Source organism: Bombus flavifrons, chromosome 4 (genome assembly GCF_040668555.2).
Source record: "Bombus flavifrons isolate JBK064 chromosome 4, iyBomFlav1_principal, whole genome shotgun sequence".
NCBI classification, from domain to species: Eukaryota; Metazoa; Arthropoda; class Insecta; order Hymenoptera; family Apidae; genus Bombus; species Bombus flavifrons.
Window position 1 is genome coordinate 3,335,002 of NC_138445.1, and position 27,204 is coordinate 3,362,205.

The 27,204-nt window shown below is 36.0% G+C and overlaps 1 protein-coding gene across 1 annotated transcript; it reads right to left on the reverse strand.

Moving 5' to 3' along the window:
• LOC138179423 (thyrotropin-releasing hormone-degrading ectoenzyme) lies at positions 1-26,247 on the reverse strand. The gene is made up of 17 exons (XM_069112212.1): positions 25,671-26,247; positions 11,835-12,022; positions 10,090-10,435; positions 9,192-9,603; positions 8,838-8,993; positions 7,573-7,884; positions 6,409-6,586; positions 6,193-6,340; positions 5,385-5,466; positions 4,456-4,630; positions 3,761-3,947; positions 3,034-3,311; positions 2,649-2,821; positions 1,452-1,619; positions 651-791; positions 492-573; positions 1-418 (listed from the first exon to the last, which is right to left on the reverse strand). Exons 1-17 carry the CDS (start codon positions 25,717-25,719, stop codon positions 254-256), a joined length of 3,240 nt encoding a protein of 1,079 aa, XP_068968313.1. The 5' UTR covers positions 25,720-26,247; the 3' UTR covers positions 1-253.
• Positions 26,248-27,204: the final 957 nt, after the last annotated feature.

The window sequence follows — 27,204 nt, forward strand, 5'->3', positions numbered from 1 at the left end:
TATGTTAATACATCCCTATATGTCAAATGAAAAAATTAATTTAAAATTTGTCACAGTTTCAATTTTAAAATTCAAGTTTGCATTTTCAGGAGAATAAAAAATGAAGCGAAATAAAAAGGCTTAGAACTCGAATATTTTAAGTAAATCGCCGGAATTCGTAAAAAGTATGTGTGACCCTTCGAAAAGCTATTTGTCCAGCTTCACGGAATACAACTCTTGAGAATGTTTATCCCCTCACTTTTATTAGCTATTTTCACGGACTTGCAAATCTCTGTGTTTCTTCTTTTAACATAGATTCAATTTGAGGTAAAGAATGCTTCAACCATGTTGTTTCGAAATTTCCATTTGCTTCGACAAGCGCTGCCGCATATCTTGTTCCTTTCATGCTATCATAATTGTTTTCCCTGAACATTTGAAGCTGCAACAATTTAATTCATATAGAAGATAAAAAATATTTAAGATATGCAAACATGATACTAATAGTTTCTTACGTCTTGTAAATCCTGTTCAGTCGTTAAGCCATTCATCATGGACAGCACGAAAGATTTCAATATCTTATAAGATCCTAGAAACCTAAATCGGGAAAGTCATTTTGCCATTACGCTTCCTTTTTCGTACACTGAACTTTTTGCAACAAAAATCGAAAGTACCTTTGCGCAATTTCTTGCCAATTTGCTCGAACGAACCGAAATGCGACTTGAGCCGCGGCTGGGTTTTGTGAAAATGCATTCAAAATTACCGACATTTCGTCCTCCTCGAATCGTTCCTCGTGAAGTATATCATTGAGAATACTGTTATCAAAGGAAAACGTGACTAGTATTACGTACATAAGGATACAAACTAAAAAATTAAAAAATGTTTAAATATATACAGCCTTAAGTACTTCTGATACTTCTTCAAATACTTTAAATACTTTTAATACAATGAACATAAATATTTTGACTCATTTTCACTTATATACAATTTCCCAAAAATATTCGAGTGCCATGATATCATATATACTTTCTGTTTTTCAAATTTATAAATAATAGGGTACAAATTAAAGGATACATAAGAAACATAAGGATACAAATTAAAAAACTACAAAATGTTCAAATATATACAGCTTTAAGTACTTCTAATACTTCTTCGAACACTTCTAATACAGTACACATAAATATTTTGACTCATTTTCACTTATACACAATTTCCTAAAAATATTCGAGTGCCATGATATCATATATATTTTTTGTTTGTTAAATTTGTTAAAGTCATAAGTCTCAATTACGTTCCAATTGATGTTACAAAGGTGACAGATGTTATGTTATTTCCTGTTCCGATAAATTCTAATGTATGCACATATGTAGGTGTATGTTTTTGACGTGAAAGTTTCAAAATACTATTCTTATAGTTATTCATTATTAAGGATTATAATCAAAGATAAAATTACGATTATGTGAATAGTCACTTACAATTGTAAAATCCAAGGAGTTTGGAAGCAAGCGAATGACGATAACAAACGTTTCTTTTCCTCCTCATCTTCGGTCGATTTTATCCGTTCCATAAAGTAGTTCCATTCCCTTCGTGTACCATAACGTGCGATAGTGCAATAAAACGTGTCACGAATGTAGGAAGGAACTCTGTAACAATTTCATTCTGCTAAATCCTTGAAAAATTGATATACAAAGAAATTAGCAAGAAATATGAGACAAAGAAATATTAGTATAGCAAATATGTAATAGTATAATTACATGCGCATATAATTATGTGCGACAGAAGGACATACGAATACGAACCTAGGGATTATTTATGTATACACACTTTTCTGCACACATTTATATTAACTGCGATTTGTGTTTTAGAATAATTTGATGAGTTTTTAGTGATACTATATGGGTCGATGGTTTATTTATTGTAACGTTTGACTTTGTTTATGTTTTATGATCGGTACTGTTTCGCAAGGATATGGCATAATGGTACGACGCATATGTTACATAGTAAAAACTGATCTGTATTAAATTTCATTTGAATGAAATTAGAGAAGATGATTAAGAGTTTTTGAATTTCATATAAACAAAACTGTGTCTTTGTCCGGGATCTTATATAATCTTCTTTAATAATACGACTGACAATTTCGCAAATTTCTATCGGCTCGATAAACGTTCTGAAATCCGTGAATCAACAGCGATTGTCACACAGCGAAATCGTGGTTATCGACATTTCTGACACGTTGCTCGCTGAATTATCGTACTGTGCGTATATATTGTGGCAGCGATTCTAAGCTAAATACGATCGCAGCGAAACACAAGATCGCTGTTACATTGCGAATATTCGTAAACCGTCTGTTGTTCGTATTTTCGACTATCGTTTTTTTTTTCTTTTTATCATACGTTAACGTTTCACGCACCTAAGCCTTATTATAATTTTTAGAATGGTAAAACTCTCATCAAAATGCTCCTACAGGTTCGTGAGATTAGCCGAAAAATATATTCTGGCGAATTTGTATATTTGCATGAAGTATAATTAGTAATTGCAAAATTTCATGAATTATATTGCAAAAGTTACTCATTTTTTCATTTCATATGTACAGTACAATTAAAACATTCAAAATATGAAAACAAGAACGTTCAAATTATATTCATAACAGAAGATGGTTCGTTAAAACTTACGTTTCTTGTATATTACTATCGACTTCCTCGGAAACATTTTTCGACCAGTCTAGACACTGCGAATGCTCGAAGGCGCATGCAAGTTTTACGGCAGTCATTGTCAATGCTGATCCTTCTTCCAACTTCGACCCTACTTCGTTGTACAACGGGGATACGAATCTTGCTATGAATTCCTAAAATTTAACACAATAATATCATAGGAATTGGCTTATCTTATTGTTCTTCAACTTTATCGTTTTCTAAAAAGTGTCTGATTATAAATATTATGCTACCAGAGCGGTGACGAATCGTTCAGCTCAGAATATAATTCAAAAGCTTGAATTACACATAATAGATATTTTGCTTAAAATTGTAATTTTTGTAACGTGTCAATGTTGTTACTCGCCTGGAAATCAGTAAAGACCGGAGTCTCGTACAGAAGCCTGTTTAATTTGAACATGTGTCGCATAAATGCACCCCAAGGAAGGTAATGTCTTTCCTTCATTTGCATATATTTAATGAATTCAAAGGCGGTGTCATATTTCATCAAGCCTATTTCAGCCAAACTAAAAACGTCGTCTACGAGCGATGCTCTCGTTTCTGGCGGAAACAGCTCATGATTCTCCGTAAGTGCCAATTTTAACAGCATCCAATTTGTTTCGTCGTAGTGCACGCGATAGAAACCTTGAAAAATGTAATGGTACAATTATTTCCATTAATTTACGAAGCAAAGTGTCTGACAAATTCACAGCGTGACGAGGAACAGAAGATTATTTTACGTGTAAAAATACAAGAAAGAATTCGATAATTGCACAGAAGGTAGAAACGATTCTATTTCTGGAAGCTAAGAACTTAGACGTGCCGAAGGTTCGGCAATTATCGAAAGCTCGCGATAAGCTAAGATCTAAGCTAAGCTTGAGTCCGCTATCAATACAATATCATCCGCGTATGATATTGACCATACTTTACTGTCTCCTACCACTATGCCTCCTACCTGACCTTTCTTTATTTCCTCTTCCAGCCCTGCCACATAGATGTTAAATAGTGTCGGGCTCAGCGGGCATCCTTGTCTCACCCCCCTCACTGTCCAAAACTTATAATAAATATATATTGTAGTTAAATTTGCCACATACCAGTCTTATTTACGTTGAAAAGAACCCAAGATTCATTGGAACCAATGCCATCCAGCGTAATTTTAGGTTCAAGTGGAAACCAGATCGTAACAGGAGACGACCAATTACTATTATTGTTGGTGTAACTCAGTGGAATATGCCAGAATTTGGAGATACTTTCGAATGGACGATCGAGCGCAAATTGTTCCTAAAAGAATTATTTAATTCCTAATACTTTCTCACACCTAATCAGAACTACTTCGTTAAAATAGTAAATCTAATAGATTTAGGATATTAGCAACAAAATCTCTGTCTTCATACGATGTATAATATCGTATTTAACGTTACAATTTTGTGGCGTATTGCATTATCTATTATTTATCGTTCGTGAAAGAAAATTTCTAACATTAGCACTAGAATAATTCTATTTCATTTAATTTCATTTGATGTGATAGTTAATTCATTTAATCGAATAGCAGTTGATTTTATATTAATAACCTGATACAAGGTTTCGTGTTTTCTGACATGAAAACTACACGGCAATCTCGTTCACGGATACTTTATGATATTCGGTAGCTTGTCCTTCATTCTACTCTTACATCTAAACTTGAGTAAATTTTCTTTAAATTATCTCCTTATTTACAGCATAAACTGCTCAAAGTTGTATAATCATAGAATTTAATACAAAAATTGCAATGTTATTTGCTACGGTATACCTGATAAATAGTGGCGGATTCCTCTTCGTAATTTCTTACGACGGTTATAAATGGATATCCACCTTGAGAAATCCAAGAATTCATCGTGTCTTGCAACGAAACTCCGGGCGGAAGTTCCATTGCTTCTTCCGCCAGAATATTCATGAAATCGGTTACATCCGTGTTGTTATGCTTCCTGATCAAATAACAAAACCTCGTTTATTACGTTGAAGATTCTATTAGTCGACCTGTTAGAGAGTAAGGACGAGTTAACTCGTCGCGAAAGATTATCAGTGTCCTGCGTATCATATCCGTATCTGGCATAATAAATTATTTTCTAATAATCTACTGTCTTAGCAAACCTTCACTTTTCAACGTATCGTTCCATTTAAATCAAAATCGCGTTATATTTTATTTACATTCGCTAGAGTGAAAATCGATTCGATTAAAATTAACATCTTTTCTAGCAAGTCCTTTGTTTTTCAATGTATCGATGTCTGCGCACCACGAAAACCAGCTGTGCTTTGTTTACAATTGCTGGAGTAAAAATCACTGCAATTAAACAATTTGTAACTTTTTAGAAATTTACAATTTTGGAAAAACCGACCCAGTTTAGAAGATCAGAGAACGAGCAATAAAATTATCGTCGCTTGCATTGCTTCCGCTGAAATCTCGTAGAACTACTCGATAGTATCTTGATTATACATATTTACTAGCAATAAAGACGTAATTATTAAATTATGCAGGAATTTGAGCGAAGAAAAACGCGAATGAAAAGGAGGAAATATATATGTAAATGAAAAACCGGATAATCACGAGAAACATGATTAATCGCAATTAGCTTCAATTTGATACAGCCGTCAATCCTTAATAAATCGCTATTAATCAAAACGATCCATCCATCGATCCATTGCAGGCATAAAACATTTCCTCGCCAATAATATACCCACCACCTGGTTATCAGTTTCTTGTAGCCGTTCCTAAAGTCGGTATCGCCTATCGCGCCATGCAACATGCGTATCAGACATGCACCTACAAGAAGCAACGAAAAATGCAGAGGCATTAGATCTACCCGCTCGCGATATCCTGCAACCTAAAGCTGCGTCCTCACTAAAGCAACAATCACCAATCTTCCGTTGATGTTTCTACGTTTATGTTTTCCTCTTACAATTTCCCCAACGAGCTATCTACTCCTGTTTTGCTCAACTCGGAACACTTCCTTTCGCAGTTTCCCTTTCTCTTCATTTTCTCTTTCAATTCTCGTCTAATTTCTCCATCGCTGTCTTTCTCGCGTTTGTGCCAACAGCACGCGTTAATACCACAAAATGGCAGGTAGTTTCTGTATAGCTAAGGCTGTCAGCAAGTAAAGTCAATTATCACCATGTGTAACAGTAATTGCTGAGAGAAGCGACAGACTCAGGACCTCTGAGTGCCAGTCGGCCCTTTCTGTCGATGTTCCGCGTTTCTTGAACTTGTTGGTTGTCCAATGTTCCTCCACGTTCCTCCGCGTTTCTGTTCCCGGTAACAAAAGTTGCTGTTCGTTGTTCGTCTCCGTTTGGAGTGACAAAGATGAACGAAAGATAAGAAACACGTGCGCAACGCGTGCAGATGAAGTAAATGTCTCTTGAAAGTGTATAGTTTTCGCTACTTGCTGCTACTTGTCGTTACTTGGAACATGTAACAACAACAGGCAACGGAAAGTTCCTCGTTGTTGCCTCAGTGAAGACGCAGCTTAAGACTAACATCGAGCCGGTTTACCTTTCGCGTGCTCGTAGTTAAGAGATTGCCACAGATGATAATTGGCATTTTCATGGAAAGGCCTTGAAATGCTATAACCATCGATCTCCATCACGTGCAGCTGGACATCGGCGATGAAAGAGTCGCTCAAGTCCAATGACGAGTCTATCTGAAAATGGAATTCTATTACAACGGTTTACCAAGGTGTTTGTCGAGGATGTGAAATTAGTCGCTTGCTTGTTGAACGATCACGTGTTGGATGTAAACTAGCAGACTCTCGAAGATCCACGCGTCCGTTCGATTCACATTCATAAATTCATCGAGCCACTGTTGTCCCACTAGGCTGATCAGGACCTTCAGAGCGTCGGCTTTCGTGACATGCGGCGATTTCTTGCTAGTGTAGAACAACGACTGCCTTGAACATTTAAGCGCCCTTCGATTACATTGCTGGTGAAAAATGCTCCATAAAAATATAGGCTAATTAGTAAATAATGGCGAAATAAGGGATTCTGTGTATTATCGCAGATAAAAAGACAAATAATTGACATCTATCAGCTGTCTAATAAATAGATATAATTAGGAAATCTAATAAGACTTCTTAATTTCTGATGGAAAAATAAGAAGGAGGATGATGTGATCGAAAGAGGAACAAGTATATCGCGTCACTTTGATAAAAAAGTTAACAAACGCTAAAACTGTTTTATAGCTGAGAAACGAAGTTAGAAGAAAACAGAGGATTAAAGCATTTAAAACAACTTTCTACTAAATAAATAGATAAATAGCTTTTATTTATTGCATCACGTAGGTACAATCTCGAAAGATCTGGCCAAAAGTAGCCCGAAAAATTTACCTACTGTTTGAACTATCAAACGAATTGTAAATTAGCAGGTGATTGTTTAAACAAAAAATTATTGTATCTTGCCCCTGCTTCAAAATTGACGTAATTGAAAGTATGCAAAGGACTATATCTTTGATAATATCACTTCGTTGATTGAACTGAGTAAATGGAATTGATTGAACTATATTTACGAGTACTTTCTCTCCATTTGCAAGTTATTACCTTGGGAAAATCTTAAAAATCTTCCTCACAATAAAATAAAAGAATAAAATACGATCTTTCGAGTGACTTTTGCCATACTATTCCTGAAATTTTGCGATTACCAATTATGTTTAATATAGATGTACACAATATTTCCATAGTTTGTAACTTTGCAAAAGCACGCTATTGTATTATTATAAAAATCACATTGATAGTCTTCTAAATGAAAAACAACGGTTCTAATTATATGAGTAATAGAGTTAATACGGTGATATTACGTATATGTGCGAGCTGATTATAATTATAAATCGTAGGAGATGTAAGGAACGTTTATCTTGTAGAAGAACAATAATAGCTCTTACTTCAGCGCAATTAATCCAGGATTTCCCATGTTCTCGTCGATCCCTGGAGGCAAGCTTACTACATCCAATTTAGGATAGGGGTAGGACGTCAAAAACACGTCGATCAAGTTAACGACAACTGAGTTGAGTTTGTCGAACAGGTAAATCTCCTCTGAGCTTCTGTTCGATTCACACCAGAACGTTGCAACTACTTCGGTGTCGCCTATGAACGTCGTGTTCATGGCTTCGATATGGCCCATTACGAAAGCCAAATTGTGCGGAGAAATAGGCAGAGAATCGTCGAAAGTGTCGACCACCATCGAATTGTCCGAGCTTAAAACGGGAATAATAATTTATCTTATTTCTCTTTTTAAACGAGACTTTGAGAAACGAGATCGATTAACTTTGTGACAAATATCTTAATTTCTGATAAACCAGAAACTGTAGGATTTTTATGATTTATTATTTTATTATTTGAAAGTCGGTAAATGCATAGAACACACGTAATACGCAAAAATATATCAACTATCCGAAGTATAGTGTTTGTTATATTTAATTAATAGATAAATTTCTGTCCAGGTTCCACTTTTTAGAAAAGCTTAAAAAAATAGCTTTTAGAAAAATAGCGGGGTGTTCACGAGCATTTGTCCATGTAAAACGAAAAAAAGGCTCCACTTTTTAAATTATATCCATGAAGTTATGACTTTGCATAAATATCCGCACTCTGCTGATAAATGGTAAAAAATTTCATACGTAAAGATAGTTCTTTAAATTAACAAAAAAGATTGAAACTGAATGACGTTCAATTGTACAGGAAAAATTCCAATATTGATGAAATATCGAAAATTCCATTTTAAGTTACGTATCTCATGTAAAGTGTATTTTCTGACACGTTTTCGTGTCAATTATCACATGTTTTACTATAAACTGAAAGTGTATAAATTAAAAATGAAAAGAACGAGAAAGACAGACAAAAGTTGCACAATATATATCTGACAGCATGGAAGTTCTAATTAAAACAAGTTGCTACAAATCTTTTCCTATTATTTCATACTTGAATATTAATAGTGTTTTATCAGAGTATTCAATAAAATCGATCGATAACATTTCTATCGTGTAACTATAATTATAAATGAAAATGTATTACATAAAGAAAGCTTCTTTATCGAACACATATGAAATCACATATGAAATCAGATTTCTGTTTTTAATTTAACTGCGTCATTAGGTAAGATCGATTTCATTTACGAGTTTTCATGCGAAAAGACATGACGTGAATTACTTACGTATCCCTTAAAGTCCTGAGGGGCATGTTTGAGAGCACTGTCATTTCTTTGGGACGTGCCACGGATACGGAAATAACTGACTTATTCACCGTATCGTCGAAAACCGGGAACAGACATCGAGCACCGGATTCCTTCAATTTCGTTCCCATTAGCCATCTAATATGAAAATAGAAAATATTGCAAAACTTTTACAAAAATTTGACTCGTAAATCTATTAAAATCCTGCAAATATTAAATCGTGGAAGAAGCAAGCGAACATGATTAACAGATATCTAAAGAATTACATTTCGTTAACTATTTTTTTAATTATTTTTCAAGTACCAATTGAAAATAAATGACGCACGTAACACTTACTTTCCTTCGCCAGATGAATTGTAACTTCCAATGAAAAATATATGTTCATCGATTAACAGGTCATATTCGACTTCCAACAGATAAATTCCTTGCTGTATTCGACTTCCTAAATAAATTGTGTGAACTTCTTTATCCATGTCGATATCGTACTGTGTGATCTGTATTTGCGAAGATGCGTTTCCGGGAGATACAGCAGGTGGCACAGATTCGAACTGTATAATAGCATCTACGTTTGAGTCGTCAATTTTGTCAGTATCAGAAACCAAAGCGTAATTTGACAATGTAACGTTGGCTTCTTCGACGGAGGACCTGTTCTCCGATGAGTTTGTAACATTTTCGTCGTATACCACTGTCTCGTTTTCCCTTAGGCTTATCACAACGTCATTTTCCATAGAATACATAGTACGTGAAACTGCAAGTAGATGACACGGTTGGACATTATTTATTCATTTATAAAATAATGTTATGGAATTAATTGTTTTTAATATATTAAAACACTTATCGTAGGACCTTAGGATAGTTTAAACAAAATAATTAGCACTACAATGCGAGCAAATATTGCACAATAAATTCCATATTTCAAAAGCTTCGAACTATTTCTAAATTTAGAAAGAAACAACGTGTTACTAAAATGGTAATTTAAAAACATTGCTGTCGAATTTGAAAATTCTTTTTCCACGTTCTTCTGGTAAAAAGAAAAATATAAATAATTCAAGTGCTGCAAATGCTCGTGAAACTTAAAAGCAAAATACCTGTAATTAACTATAATGGTAATGTAAAAATTGCGAAACAAATCGTTCCATTATTCAATTGGGATACAACGACCAGTTTATAAACGTGGAAAATTCATTCACAGTATTTTTATAAACGTAAAAATTGTTAAAGTTAGTAACATTACCAGAAGTTGTATCGTTCTCTTGATTAACGTTATTAATTACGTCAGTGGTTCCCCTTCTTCGTCTTTTCCTTAACGGCTTCTTGTTCTCCTCCAGATCCAGCAAAGACAGCTTATAGCTAGTCACCGTAATGTTCTTCACATTTAGCGAAAGTTTATTTAAACTTATCGTATCGTTTACTTGAAAATCGATGTACACGTGGCCTATCAATCTCGATGGACCGTTCATGTCGATAATTGGCGTTAATTCGAGGCGATACTTCAAGGGACGAATGAAAGGCGAAATACTTTCGTCGGTATCGTCTGTATCCTCGATGCCATCGTTTTGCAAGTCTAGAATCTCGTAAGGCTAAGAGAAAGAAATTTTGTAACATTAAAAATTAAATTGAAAGTTTCGATCAACTGCTGATATGGAGATTTTGGTTAATAGATATTTAATTATCGTTGCAGATTATGATTAGGTCATACTAAATTTAGTATGTCACACTAAATCGTAATAGTTATTGAAAAGTTATATTAAATATATATATAGATTTGAGATTAGTGGTTATAAAATATTATTAATCTTGTGTTTAATTTTACAACTCGATTTTTCCAGCTGTCGTTCGCAACTTGATTAATTATAAGAAAATCGATGTTTCTAAAGAATCTATGTTACAAAATGATACTAATCATAGAATATTTATTATAGTATTCCGGATACAGTATTTTCAAAATACTAAATAGGTAAATTGTTTTACGATCTTGTTATTTTTCCTTATATTTACCGTTATAAACTATTTCTTCGATTACGTTACATCTTAAATATGATGTATTGTATACATATATATATATATATAAACAAAAACGTGATCTGAGGATCATTAAAGACACGTAAATTCCTTAGTAGGCAGAAAAATATGAACTGTACCGATTTAATGAAATGGTTTCGTTGCAATAAAAACGAGAATAATAACGATTTTATACAATTTTATCGGAAACAACGAAAATACTAATAAAAAAAGATGCTTTCTCGTGCCAAAATATTCGTAAGATTCGTAACATTCGGAAAAGCTTCGACGGTTCCAAGTAGAAAAAGAATGTTACGTTAGAAGAATTGTGACTTACCAATCAAAAAGATATGAACATAAATATTTAAAGAAAGTACCAATTGATCTTAACCCCTTCCCGTGCCATTTAGCTCGACGAAACTCGAACACAGTCTCGTGGCGTACTGATAGGAACTAACATTCAATTACGATCGTTATATTACGATCACTAGATTCAATTAAAATCAAAAACACTATAAACACTTATTATTTACGACATAGTACCACGCTAGAAAAATTGACTTACATTCTCAATGAGAATTGACTGTAAAATACATCCAAATAAAAAGAAAAGAAAAAAAATATATATTACGACGTTTATGTTTGGCCCCTGACTGGTCTGTTCGCGAGCCTGGCTCGTGATATTTATGTTTGGGCCAAAATCTTCATCACGAGTCAGACTCGTTAAAGCACGGGAAGGGGTTAATCTGTATTTAAGTGAATGGAATTTCATATCGGGAAAGTGACTGTTTTATTATCTGAAAATTTCAGTATCGGAAAAGTTTTATTTTCCTATTTGTTTGGATAAGAGAGGTTGTACCCTACATATTGTTAGTTGGTAACTTATCATCGGCAGATCCTGGTTCAAAAATCTACTTTACCCAAAATAATGGATTAACTCTATGATTTCCATATTTTATGTACCTAACTGTTACTTACCTTTTTCTTTGGTAAGGAATTAATGTACCATCCGAGAAATCCTGCGGCTACGACACCGATAATAAAGACCACGATGATTCCTGCTATCTTTGTATACGATAAGAACCAACCATCGCCTCTTTTATATTCCATGTCATCGTAAGTCATAAATTGCACCGGACCGCCGCTGAACTGTGGCATGCATTGAGCTACAAGAATCATTTGAAAAATGTGAACTCTTCGAAAGTGCCGAAGCCTCTAAATAAAATAATATTATGATGCAAATATAATTTCATATGCGATAAATCACTCAATTAAAATAGTAAAATAACTGAATAGACAGAATATATTAGCATCATTGAAATGTTTGAAATTGGAAAAATCAGGTACAATTTGTAGCATCAGATTGGACCGTGTGCACGGCCCATGAATGCTGAACAATTCAATTATGTGTTTCTATTATATCGTTGTTACAATCTGAGATTTCCGGGCGTAAGTTATGTCAAGTAGGAATTATATCTCTACGTTTAGCCAGCATCGTAGCTAGGCACATTGTCATAAATTGAAACACACGTGGTATGTACACATCCCCTCAATTTTTTGATCGTTCGGACTAAATAGTTGGTGATCAATGATTCGTGACAAGAGTCAAATCATCCACTACCTGTTCAACTGTTCGCTACTATCGTAAGTGCAGCTAATATAGTCTACCAAATTTGAAATGGTTTTCAAGTAACAGCTAAAAGACAATCTTGTATCAAATTAGTCTCAAACAAAAGAGACGCTATTTGTCTTTCATGTGCATAAAATTCGTTCCTTTGTTCCACATGTTCTTGGCTACAACGCAATGTTTGACTAATCCTTTGGCGATTTTTGCCAATTTTTTTTTAATATTTCAAATTATTGTTATTAATATATAAACAATATCCGTATTATTCGATTCATTGCAAAGACTATAGTTGGAATAGTAAAAAGACATCCATAAAGAATAATTCCTTTTAGATACGACTTATACTCAGAAGCCCCAAAATTGTATAACAACGATAGTAATAATTTAGTAAATTGTATACACTAATATAGCAACGTGATAAACAAACAGATATTACATTTCTCGATGCCAATTTATGTAAAAAATATCGAAATTTTGAATCTAATTATTTCACTATTTTAAATTCCAATTTGTTTGGCCGCAAAATTATCGCGTACCACAGGAGGACGCGGAAAATTAAAGATACGTTACTTTTTTACATCTACCATGATATAAAATAAATAAAATCACAGTGATACGTCACTGTACTCGCATTCGTGTCAATTTAATCACAATTAATCATCACAGTGTATGCTGATTATCGTGTGACAGATTACACATACGCAAATTACGATAAAAACAAATTATCTTATTTCTTTTCCGCTAGCTATACTCTATAAATAGCTTCTCTGAATTAAATATAGTAATATTTTAGAAATACTTTGTAACTATACCAACATCCTCCAAAAGCAAAACATAGATACAAGATTATAGAGAATCCTAGAACTCTCTGCGAAATGATTTAAATATTATAAAACGTGATAAACATCTCATGCAATATATATATGTGATATATATATATATATATATATATTGCATGAGATGTTTGTCATATATATAGAAATATTATACTTGAAATTTGCATCTGTTGACCTGATGTTACGTGATCGATCAATATTCAGAAATAGCAGCGACAGTTCGAGACGACGTAGACGTTGTCATAATCGTGACGAATTCACGTTATCATAACATTCGGAGCGAACGTGACGTGACGTCGCTGGAATTGATTTCTCGCAGTGCACACACGTTCCAGGTAGACCGCTGTATACTCTCGTAAATAGGCTCGAGAAACGATTCCTCAAGGTCCACCATATACGTACTACACGTTACTGGTGAGCTATTAACTTTACCATTCGCATAATCTTTTTCAAGACCGGCAATACTCGCTTCCTCCTAGTTTTTCATACGACACCAACGATACAAGAAACTTCGCTTGAAGTTACGAATCAGTACTTCTCAGTTGGAACTTTTTAACGACTATTAGAAATTTTCTTTATTCGTGAGAACTGCAGCACATGTTACGAATAACGTAATTGAGATCTCATTTGCATTTCAAATACGGATATTAAAGGATAGCGAGATAACATTCAACGAATCTAAGTTATATTTTGAACAAACTTTGCTTTATGTTTGGAAATCCTTTCGTTTTAATACTTTCAATTATCAGTATTATACATTTTGATTTCTGTAATTATACGAATGTTATATCAGTAAAGTATCCAAAAGATAAATGTCATTATCGAAAAATCCGATAGTATAGTATAGTATAGTATAGAAAACAGATCTTATAATTGTGACTCTACAGAGTTAGCGACAATTGTTTATATCTTAGAATCTGTTCACCTCTCTATCAATTATGATTCACATAGTCGAGTTTAATATCCTGCAGTAATTATCTGACAACTCTATGTATGCATAGTACATATAAGACATACGTAATAAAACGAAGTAATTAATACTCGATGCGCTGAGTGTTAACATTAATATTTATATGCAATGTTTGCAAGTAATGTTTGTGCTATACTTGTGTTCATATTTTAATGACGATCAAAATAATTAATACACGCTGTTCTAATATTTGTTTTAAAAGAAATTTAAGAAATTTCAGTATTTTTAAAAAACGTATACCTGAATTGCTTTGATATTATCGACAATGTTTTCATCGACGTGATTTCACCGACACCGAGTATGTTTATTTGCCGACCCGTTGAAACCATCGACAATCGTCCCACCGATATTTGCCGACAATTATTACACCGGCATGTGCTATTGTTGATTATGCATCTTTATTTATATTATACATTCATTTCCGTGAAAAGGAAAATTAAGAGAGAAATAAAAAAGAAATGATAAAAGTTATTACGACGTACTGTTACTGTGTTAATTAACATAAGATAAAAATTCTTATCTACAAAAAAGGTCCCACTTCCGATCTCTAATATAATTTTTAATATGTTGTCAAGGACATCGTATTGATTAATGCATGGTATCAACAACTTCTTGAGGAATATCTCGAAAACTGAGGCCAATTGTACATATTTATATAAGAAATTTCTAAATCATCCTGCTATTTCTTGTTTAATTTCTTTCACGTGTTTAATAATATTTCTCCTATGGTTAGAAGAGATGATTAAGGAAAGAAAGAGTGATTGGTGTCAGCACCTGTGAGCAAAAAGGAGTTGAAAATACTTAAAGCACGCGCACTAATAGGATAACGTTATAGAATTGTTTGTTTCGTTGTAAAATGCAGGAAACTTCTCCGTATAAGATAACAAGGAAGCATTTTACGATCATACTTTACATTCAAGATGCATTTCAGTTTTCTTTCGCGTGAATATATCACTGCAGAGACTTCTAAGCATTTTTGGAGTCTTTTTTGTTAATGGGCAAATTCTGACAACAACTTTGAAACTAATTGCATCTCCATCCATTTGCAACGAAACGTTTATGTCTTGGAAATATTATTTTCTTTCTTTGCATTTGTTAATTTTAGTGAACTTGAAATTTAGTGAACTTTGAAATTTTAATGAACCTGTCGATGACGCACTCGTGAATCTTGACAAAACGTTTTTAAATTACCTTGTTATGACGCGTATGTAAATGTGAAAGACCGCGCAACAACGAAGATAGAACCGAAGATGTGAAAAGGAAAACTCGGAGCAAAAAGTGTCGAGCGGTCACTAATGAAAAACGCCGGAGCAGAGTACCGAGTAGTCTGACGATACAGTAGCAAGTGCCATTTGGCAAGTGGTCCGCGTACGGATGAATATCAGTCGGAGACAACGCGGGTCACTCTGGTCAAACGCAAGTGTCTTGAAGAACTACAGTGCAGAAGAAAGACGACTTACGGAGCTACGGGAGCTGCAGACGCCCCAGATTGCCATAACACGCACCCACAAAGACTGACTCCGCCAGGAGTGGTCTCTGATACTGCCCAAAGTAGAGACTTAATATTACACGTCAGTGTTCCCCGAGCTTCCCCATCGCAGTTGAAAACGGCCACTGTAAGGGTTTCAGCGAGGAAGAATTCCACATTATCACGCATCCTGCTTTTAGAGGCTAAAGGGGATGTCTTTCGATGATTTTGAAGTAGAGAAGAATGAAAAATGGTTGCCGGTTGCCTTACAGTGGGCGGATTTGACGACCCAAACAGAACCTAATTCTTCTGTTTCATTTACAATACGACCCAGATTCAGTAACTCGAAAACTTCTGTAAGATGTTAATGATGTTCATTTACAATACGGCTCAGATTCATTAGCTGGAAAACCTCGTCAAAGATGTCTACTACGATATTTCATCGTCTTCACCAACTCGGCTGCCAAAACGTCTGGTTTAACTCGAATTATTGCCACATGTCTAGATGCATTATGGTAATTCTGTAATTGAAATTTATAACAGCTCGACTTCTGCAGGTGTTAAGGATAACACCGATGATATACGTCAATGTTCCTAGAACTTCCCCATCGCAGCTGAGAAAGGCCACCGAAAGCATTTCAGTGAGGAAGATTTCCACATTATCACGCATCCTGCTTTCAGAGGTTAGAGGGGATGTCTTTCCATCCAAATAAGCCAAGGGTCCAGAGCAACAACAAAATTTCGTCCGGAGGTTTGTCAACAAAAATAAAAGAGAACAGGAATTTGTAGCGTTATAATTTGTATTCAGAGTGCCAGTTGCATTCTGTGAATTATCAGTCGGATCGTAACCTCATGATGGACCATTCTCGATTTCGTACCCAAATGAATCTCGTTTTTCTAGATTGCACTAGAGCATAGAGCTTCGTTCCACGGTCTCCTTGAGCTTTATTACATCTGTCGCCCTGGAAGCATCACATGTCCCAATGGGCCTTGACACATCTATTGCTCTTGGAAACGCGTGCGAACTCACTCCGCGATCGTGCTATTGATCTTCCGAGATCAGGGTACTCATATCATCATGGTTACTGTTGTTGCCATCACTACCGACATCCAATTCAGCAGGAATACGACTACCATTTTTCTCAGTTTGTTGTTTCCGTCTTTATATGATCCTTTGCCATCTAAGGTTTTTAAAGTATATCTATCTCCTTCTATAATCTCTGCTATTTCGAATGGACCCCTGAATTTTGGATCTAACATTTGATTTCTCTCTTCGTTCTTTCGTAATACAAGATCACCGAGATTAAACCTAACTATTCTCACTTTCTTTTTGTCAAATTTGTCTTTGTCGTATTTGACACTAGACTCTATACTTCTTATGGCCTGTTGTCTTATTTTTGCGATATCTATTATTTTTTCTTCTATATTATCGGGTGGTATCAAGTCATATGGTCTTACTGCTTTACCGATCAGTAGTTCTAACGGGCTCGACTTAGTCACACGGTTGGTGGTGCAATTTAAAGCCACTTGTATTTCTCCAACCGCGTCTTGCCACGACCGCCCGGTCGTTTCTACCGTTGTAAACATACTCTTTAGCGTACCCATCATACACTCTACCTCTCCATTGGCCCTACTAGCACCGGTTGCTATTAAGTGAAGTTTAATGTTTCTATCTTGACAAAAGCTTTGAAATTCTTTGCCCGCAAAGCATCTTCCTTGGTGCGCTATTACCCGGCAGCGACTGCCGAATAAAAACATAGCCGACTTAATTGCTTTAACGGTACTCAGGGAATCTATTTTACGGGTATGATGCATGTATATAAATTTGGTAAAAGCGTCAACCAAAACAATGACGTACTCTTTCGAGTCGCTCTTGCCGCTTAGCTTGCCCGTGATGTCCATGTGCACTGTATGCCAAGGTATGCTGGTCTTGGGTATGGGATGCAGTTCAGCTTGTATTTTGCCTGAACTGGCCTTCGAAACTCGACAAGCGTGGCAATTTTCTACAAATTTGCGAACATATTTTGCCATTCCTTCGAACCAGTAACACTCGCACAGTTTCTCGAGCGTTTTATCCCATCCCAAGTGCATAATTGACTGGTGTACATGGTTGATCACGGACCACCTAAAACTTCTTGGGATAATGGGCAAGCAGAGAGTTCTGCCTTTCCTTTGTATTTTACGGTACAGGGTGCCGGATCGTAGTTCGTAAGTATTCGCGATATCGTCCGCAAGCTCATAGTTCCGCAATTTATCGATGATTTCTGTAATTCGGGGGTCGTGACGTTGTTCTGCTAACAGCCAATCTCCGGAAATTTCGGCCAGATTGATTTCTTTTTCTACAATTTTGCTGATCGTACGGTGATCCAAGTCTACGGGCTTACGCAAAAAGAAATCGACGTGGGCCATCCGTTTGCCTTCCCGATTCATAATATCGAAGGTAAAAGTTTGCAGGTAAGTCCACCACCTGTAAACCCCGTTGAGGCCCCCGCCACACAGGAGTCAACTGTGTTTTCTTTATTGGGGTTGCTTCCCTTACTCATCTACGGGCAGTGAGTCACGATGTGTCCTTCCTTGTTACACCTGAAGCACACCACCCTCGACGATGTGGCCAGTTGGTTGTCCCCTGGTTTCCGTATGTTATTTTTCTGCTCCAATTTTATCCTCTTGCGACACTCCGTCGCTCTATGCCCGAAATTCCCGCAGTGGTAGCACCTGAGACGGAGGTCTGATGGCCTGCATGTTTGGTTTCAGGGTTCGCTGATGAATTTCCTGGCGACAACATCGGCTGACCGTCGTCAGGAAGAAGTTGCATTTCATCATGAAATTGGTCCTCCGTCTTGATATTATTCGCGAGTGTTAGTCGTCGAAAACATTGGTCTCGGGAGCTCAACATATAAAGGGTAAAGGCATTAAGTAATTCGGGCGTAGTTAGATTTCCCAACCTCGTCTGTATTGAAAGCCAATACGCAGCAGAACCTTTTAGGGCGCGATTCAGAGCAGAAAGTAACGCACTATCTTGTATCGGGTGGTCCTTCAAAATCAGATCAGTATGTGAGCAACACGCGGGTGGATCGGCGCCCGCGCCTTCATGATCAAAATGTGGTAACGTTACATCCTTAGATCCCGTACTCGGTCTTTGCTCCCTTGGCTGAGTTAACCGGTTCACGATTCTCATGAGTTGTTCCATGGTTATACATGGGCCTGATCCCACTTCTGATGTCGGAGAGAGGCCGGGAGTACAGTTGCGGGCATCAGGTGATTCTTCATGGGATGCAGCCATTGATGTGATATAACACAGGCGTATTTTATTACAATAATGAAGTTGGTTACAGTTCGGACAATTAATATTAACAATCAGACACTCACGATACTAATGACAATGGCTACAGGTTCGATAACGAATCCACGGTACACGGGGTGACGAAGACCAACTTAATGTACGATAACTCTCGCAATAATTCTCTCAATCAGCAACTCGATAAGCAACCCGCTATATGACTAACCCCCCAACTCCAAATGAAACTGCCCTTATATATTCCTGTCCCCACCTCTCGGGTCAATCTTTGTTTTTAAGGAAAGTCATATAATCATTCCATACCTCTGTCAAGTACACATCCCTCCCGTGACCGTGGCTACGCTAGTGACCCGCTATGTCACCTTGAACCCGAACCCATCGTCATAAAGCCAGGTTGGACCATTAAAACTATTTCTTTTTATTTTTTCTTTATTGCTTAAACGTGGCTATAATAAAAGTCTGGACTAGGGTATTGAAGTTTTTCCCAATATTCCAGACGGGAAATCCCACTGTCCTTCCTTCTCCGACATATATAAAATACAAACGAGAACTTGGTAAAACTCTGTGTACTATAATTCAATTAAAATTCGTCAATGTATCGAGTTAGGTTTTTTATTCCGACCGTATTGTGGCAGCCTGTAACACTTACCCCAAAAAAATATCAATTAAGCGAGCCCTTACGGAAAAATATATTGAAATTATAGAATACAATTATTTCATATAATGCTTTGTTTTCTAGAAAATTGAGTTGGAACATTTTTCAAATGAAGGAATGACACTTTGTAATACGAATTTGGGCTTGCGACCAGTTAGCCAATACATTTTGCGCGTCTTTCGAATCTTATATTTTCTATCGTTGATTTTATGCGTTGTTTCCATGTAAGTTTTCGACCTACTCGTAGTCCTTGATATTTAACACAATCAGAATGTGCAACGTCTATGTTGTTTAACTTTATACTCGAACTCGGTATCGGTGAAACCGCGTCGATGAAAACATGACCTCGATATAAAAGTTACCGTTTATATTTAACCCTTGCTCTTCAAATATGTACACAGTTACTGCAAATCGTAATCGGAAATCGTCTATATCCGACACAATTTTCAGTGAATTTTCAATGAGTCTTTAAAAAAGATGTAAAGAACTTCACTTAGAGTATCTTCAAACTTTCCAAATTCTAAATGGAGATCCTTAACGTTACCTATTAAAAATGTTACCTGCTTGTTCGCGAGAAAGCCATAAAACTTTCAAAATTACCTGGATACTTGCACGTTTTTCATACATCATTTCATGCGTCTATTGAGATATGTATAATTTTATGTACTAGACTAGATTAGCTGCGTATTAGTGATACTTGTATGTGAATATACGTGTGAATATACTTGTATGTGTGGAAGCATCTGCTGCGCAGCGTCTCGAAAACAAAGAAATGAAAACTGTTCAGTTAACTGTCTGATATGGAAGAAAGTGCTGAGACACGTGCAAGTATGTATCGATGAATATCTTTGAAATCATTTATCGAATAAACATATAACTACTCTAATATAAATTCTAGGTGTAAATTTAATGTTCCTATACCATTATTTCGGCTATTAGGATCCAAAATTTTCAACAGCGTCGTTGATCAGTAATTCGTACTTTGCACTTGACACGAAAAGAAGGTCAGAACGCACGATACGTATCATTCGGCAGAGTCTGGTTACACAGAGCGTTCACTGCCGCTTTAGCTTCCGCTTTAGGAACCGCAATAATTTCAAGTAGTTTCCGTTGTTTCTTCTTTGCTTCTTTTCCTACGCCCCCTTCTTTGGCTCTGCTATTCATTAGCATTACAGTCCTGTGCCTGTCTTGTCCTTCTTCATTCATTGTAAATCTAACCCCAACCTAACCCCTCTAAACGACGGGGAAATTTGAGTAGCAGCATTTGTAGTGTGTTTGGGATTCTCAGCTCCTTTGTACAAGCTCTCCCTTTTCACAAATTTCTCTAACCATTCCTTCGTGCTTTAGAGGTGTTTGATACTTTTCATGTTGAATTTTACGAGAGTTCTTACGGAGGAGTCTTCCAGTTTATCCCTAATCATGTTTGTGTTTATCATTAACACTTCCAGTATCTTTACTGATCCTCTTATATCGCTGAGCCGGAGTGTGAATGATTTTCCCCGTTATCCGAGGACGAGGAAGATTCCTTCATCGTTCTCTCCAATATCCAGCGATCTTCATCCTCTGATTTTTCAAACATTTTGCTCCTTACGACCAACCTAACAGGTTTATGTGTCCTTATTCTCTCGGTGCTAGGAGATAGTAAGTAGACTTTGGTCGGTGGACCAAAGAGTTTTGAGAGTCCACATTCATTTCGCTATCTTCTTGATGATTTTGAGTTTTAGTCGGACTTCGCGCCGGTTTAAATGGGCCTCTCTCTATTCTTAAGCTTTTCTTAGGAATTGGAAATATTGAGACATCTTTCAAGCTTCCTTTTAAGTAAAGAACAATCTTCGAGTTATCCCTTGTCTTCTTTTTCCTTCCTTCGACGATCTACCCCGTCGGCTGGGTCCTCCGGTGTCACTCCCGACGTCCGATTGCATCGAGGAACGCATTTCCTTGAGCAGGGCTCGATTCCATTGCACGTCCAAGATAGCATCCAGTCACCCCACGATATAGATAATTTTAAGCGTCTTTTACTCCCACTTTTCACCTTTTATTGTCCACTAGACCCAACTCCATTAGTTGATAAAACTATCCAATCACTAATCGCTTCCCAAGAAATTTTTAAGTCCCAGACTGAGCCTCGTACCTCGTTGGCAGAGCCAAACAAATACTCAAAATACAAAAAAAATATGTGGAAAAAATGACCGGGAGAAAACAATCTTAACCGCAACATGCGCCTCTTGAAATGCTTCAACTTTGTCTTAAGGACTTTTCCCATAAAACCTCAAATAACGCAGATATTTAGGTGTTCCCATTTAAACGGTCCAGCCTACATATTATATATTGCATTATAATGTAACATATAGCACGTAATACATAATGTATAATATATAAATACATACACAAACAAGATTATCGACGAGAAACCTGCAAGTACATAGTCCATAACAAAGCCCTATAGCAAATGTGCTACGTCGAGCACTTTAGTACGAGATATTAGTGACACGAGATTAATTTGACATGTAGCACTGTAGATTAATATAACCTACGCTACAATACGTCTAAAGTGTTTGATACCCTACGTTTATCGTTTGCATCAAGTTCACTTGTTCACTAAAGTATTGAGCAATTTTAGTTTTCTAAACTGCTGAATGTTACATATGACCTAGTCCTAATCGTTACGACCAGGCATAAACGCGAGCATAAATCGGACGTTGTAAATTCTACAGTTGCGATTAGCAGTGCTCCTCCCTCTCCCTTCGTTAGTTTCCATAGTTAATCTCGTTAGCGTTACTAATTGTACGTATCACATACTCGTAAACTTCGCGGTTCTATGAAATTCTTCGAATCGTTTAACTTGAAGTGTTCTACGCTTGCTTGAACTTTGCGTTGCTTTGTTCGCCACTAATTTTCGTCTCCGCTATGATTGACCTAATTCGTGTGCTCGCTCAACACGTTGAATCGTTTCAACTAAAGGAAAATAAAAATATACCTATCAACGACGATAGCGCACGCGAAGTGGCCGAAGGTTACTAACAGTAGGATTACGTATGCGAATTGGACGTGTAGTTTTTCACGGCGATATAATACGCTGCAAGATTGTGTGACACGTTATGTCACATGGTGCGTGATCAACGTATAAACAAAACGAAACTGAAAATCTACCTAATCCACGTTCATCTAGTCGTTTATTAAACTATCGTATATCAGTCGTATATTAAGCAGTTCAATAAACAGTAAAAAGGTTGTAAATGGGAAAATTAATCGAAAGGAAAAATTCACCGAAGTTGGTAATAGTCTTTATAATGAAACATAGTATGGGACAGAATTGCATCTCTTTATTTAAATCTCTTAGTTTGTTGGCAGGAATTTCTGATATTTGTATCCTTAAGCGCTAGTTGGAATTATTGTTTAAAGCCAAAATTTAGATAATATTTTTGAACGATTTTTAAGTGCGAAGGTGAAATATTAGAAAAACGTAATTGAAATGTAACAATTACATTTGTATGTTCATACGTTTGTTCATATGTATCGCTTAGATTCTATCGTCAATTTCAAAGCAATTCGTGCAAATGCTTACAGTTAATCAAACATGTATGATACATAATCTTCGAGCAAAACGTCCATAAGAATATTGCGATTTGCTTGTCTTTGCTAATTACTACAATTATTGTACCAATGTCTATATTACAGTTTGCTTCAAATTACTATCCTAGACTTTATGCTTTGATAAGAAATACTTTGATGAAGAGATTGAAATCGTAGAGGTGATCGTATCGTGCATTAAAATACTTTGATACTCGATGCGAACTTAAAATCGCAATCACACTTGCGTGCACGTGCAACGTAAATCATCGCATCTGTCACATAATTACTGCAATCGCACGTTTCCTCTTAGAATTATACGCGACTCGTGTTACGCGTAATCCGATTGCTTCCATCGATTCACGACTTCTCCACACACGGATAAACCATTGGGATTTTCATAGAAGAAGAAATGGAAATGTACGCGATCAGCTCCGTGGAAGAAGCGAATTTTTAATGCCAACTACCGCGCACTCACATCGGTTACGCTTCAGAGACACGAACGTCTCTGACAATCAAGCAATTACAATCGTGGAAAATAGCAATGCGGATTCTTACTAATGTTCACGACAACGGGAACGCGTTTAAGCGATCATATCTGAGGAACCCGTGCAATTTTACCTGATATTCGTGGACACCCGTTAGAAAGCTCACAGCAAAGAAACAAAATAATTCTGATATAAGCTGCCATTTAAATACTCGTTATACGAATTATCTTTGGCTATCTGAAGTAGAGAAAGCATGGGATTATTGTAATAGACAAAGAAAAGTTTAGACTTGCTGGTAATTAATAGTTTAGAAATACGCTATGAGTTTTACTAACTTCGTGCTAATTACTTTTTACTACACTAGAAACAGTCATATATTTTGTGGTATATACAGTATCAATGCGATATACAAAATATTCTGATAAAGTAAATGTGGTGTCTTTATATACTGTTTATTTTATATGTAGCAGTAGTTTGAAGAAAAATGTGATGTACGTGTTAGTACGATAACTTCAATGTACGTTTAACGTGGCATTACAAGAATAGAAATTTATGAGGAAATTGATTTACGCGAAAGAGAATGTTTTAATGAAACCATTTAGCGTTGATAGCATTTGGGCTTTCGCATTGTATGTTTCAAGAAAATACAACTTTATTCTTTTGAATGTCGTATTGTTTCAATGGAGAAGCTGCACAGGCGTAAAACAATGCAAACAAGCGTTAAATTTATTTGAACTTGATATACTATTTTTAAAGCAACTCTGTAAATAACGAGTTTAGCATTCCAACTAAATAGAACTGCACAATAAAATTGTATACAATGTGACGCATTTCTTACAACAAAAAGTACGAAATATATTTTTCAATTTAAAAGTCCAGGATAGTTATCACACAATTTTATAGGCTGTTTGGTATTATTAATGAATTTGTAAAAAACTATCAGAAACCAATAAATAGGAAACTAAATTGACTCTATTTTCATATGTACTCGAAGGAATATACTTGATACAACTACAGTATTTTCAATTAGTTTTGTTGCAAACGAGTGAAATGTTATCTTTCTTTCGAAGTTACTTTCCAAGTATATTGATTTTTATTCGACTAGAAGATTGTCACGCGTTCTTATCGGCTCGTTAACATACACGTTTATCTTCTCCCACCTTCTTTCGACTTTTTCATTCTTTAATTAATTTCAAAGTTTTCCCCTACGTATTACGCGACATCGCACAAATATTATTCAGCGTTCACACATGGATTCTTAACTATCTGCTAATAGAATGTAATGACTACTATCGAGAAACGAATAAATACCAATGAAGAAGTTCCAACGATACCTGGGTAATGAGCACAAACGAGCACATGAACACGAATTCGTAAGAACAAACTACGGTTTGAGATATATACTGTTTCATGTTCAAAATTATCAATAATTGTTGGAAGAAATTGTTGGCAATATATTTTACACGCGTTTTATCTTTCCTTGTAACTAGACTACAGATGTTTATGTAATTTCATATTTCCACGAACGTAATCAAAGAAATGGAATCTAAAGAGAAATTTATTTCGTCTACTAAATATCATAGTAAGCGGCATAATTTAAATATCGTATGTATCTTTGCATATTACATGCATTCTGTAAACTTCTATAAAATTTCATAAAAATAGGTGAACATCCGCAATCCACACGTTGTAAATTTCCATCTAGAAATCTCCTACGTGTCATATATTTATTCCATGCGTGATTTTATACTTTAAAACGGGAAATAATTCATCCGATATCGCAGACACAATGCTGAATGACGAATATCTCTCGGTTGTGCTAAATCGTTAAAGAATTGAACAAAAAACAGTAACGATGTGGAAATTGAATCAAACAAAGAAAGGCAATCTTCGATCACTTACAACTTCTGCGTCCATAGTCCTGCCAACTGGAAATAGATCCTCGGCTCATGTGAACAGCTTCTGGTTTCTCTGATTTAAAAACTACCGATCGCGTGCGATAGGCAACAGATAACGAAAAGAAAATTAGCCACGTGGACGAGACAGAGTGGAAGAAAGATGTGTGGCGAAATTTCAATTGTTTGTAAAATGACAAAGTTAAATTTGCTTGCGCGCCTCGTTCGTACACAGGTGCAACGCAATTAGTCGTTCTACGTACGATGCAATACGTGAATGCTGGCCAACACTCCGAATGCACGTTGGTGCCCCCACTTTTTTCAATCGTTGCCTCGGAATCGCTCCATTCTTTCAGCCGTGTGTAATCCTTTGCTCTCCTTATCTCTCATTCCCTTGCGCTACGTCCCACGGTTCTTCGATTTTTCTTAGTTTTCATTTCCTTACGCTGCGTTTTGTCTAGCTTTTTGATCTTGCCGATAAGAATTTTCAATAAGAGATCAGATTAACGAAGATAAATCGATCCTGAGCTTAGAAATCGAGATGCATTTCATGTTCTCTATCCATGCACTGCGTGTGTTTGTCGATATATATAAATATTATTTCTAACTTGCCAACCATTACAGCCAGTACGATCAAAGGGCGATCGTAAAAAATGCTGCAAGTACCTAGAAACATGTTCTTAACATAGTATTCGCGACCTAACGTGGAAATTGTTATAATTTACCGCGTTAAAAAAATGTCGTGTAGATTCAGAAACCAGTGTAGATAACGCAGTTGAAAGCCAAGAAACAAGTAACTAGTGTTTATTGGCATTTGCGCTTCTTTTCATGAAGACAATGTTGTAATACCATTTTTTAGCATTCTGAATAACTATTTAGAAAGGAATATTATAGTTCCATTGTATACCTTATATATTCTCACTTGCATATAAAGCACTTTCCAGTGAAAAACAAAGTTCTTCATTTTCTCTTTCATATTTCTGATACTTTTTTTACGAATTGCCTACGAGCACTTTTCGATTAATGCAAATTAATCCAATCCTTTACATGCTCCCTTTTCTTTCCCACATTTAGGTCTGCCTTAGTTACCAGCCTTGCCTTCCTGTCTTAAGATGTATGTGTGTATTTTACTTACTGTAACGAGACTTATAGCCTGGTACAATCTTCGTTTATGTAAGTGCGCGTTTAATAGAATTTCCTTTGCCCTATACAACCCTATACAAGTTTCTTCCTCTTCTCTATCATCTACTTGACTACTAGCATTAGTTCCCCTATCTTAAGACGCACGCGTGTTTATTATTTATTGTAACGAGATTTACAGTCTGATACAACCCTCATTTACATAGGTGCACGTTTAGTAGTATTTCATTTGTTTTTCTACCCCTTACTTGTGTCTCTGTTGTAATGTTTCCAATATAATTTCTTTTTTTCTTTTTTTCTTTCTTGCTTATGTAAGATTTGCCTATATTAGAAGCAGGGCCGGCGCAAGGCAGGTCCAGCGCGTTCACCAGAACCTGGCCCCGCGTTTTGAGAGACCCCGC

Bases quoted from the DNA above. Each gene is read 5' to 3' on its own strand.
- LOC138179423 (XM_069112212.1), bottom strand. From the start codon at position 25,719: ATGAGCCGAGGATCTATTTCCAGTTGGCAGGACTATGGACGCAGAAGT. The intron at 10,436-11,834 runs GTAAGTAACAGT...TCTTTCTCTTAG, and splicing joins ATTCCTTACCAAAGAAAAAG to CCTTACGAGATTCTAGACTT. The intron at 3,312-3,760 runs GTATGTGGCAAA...ACATTTTTCAAG, and splicing joins TTTCAACGTAAATAAGACTG to GTTTCTATCGCGTGCACTAC.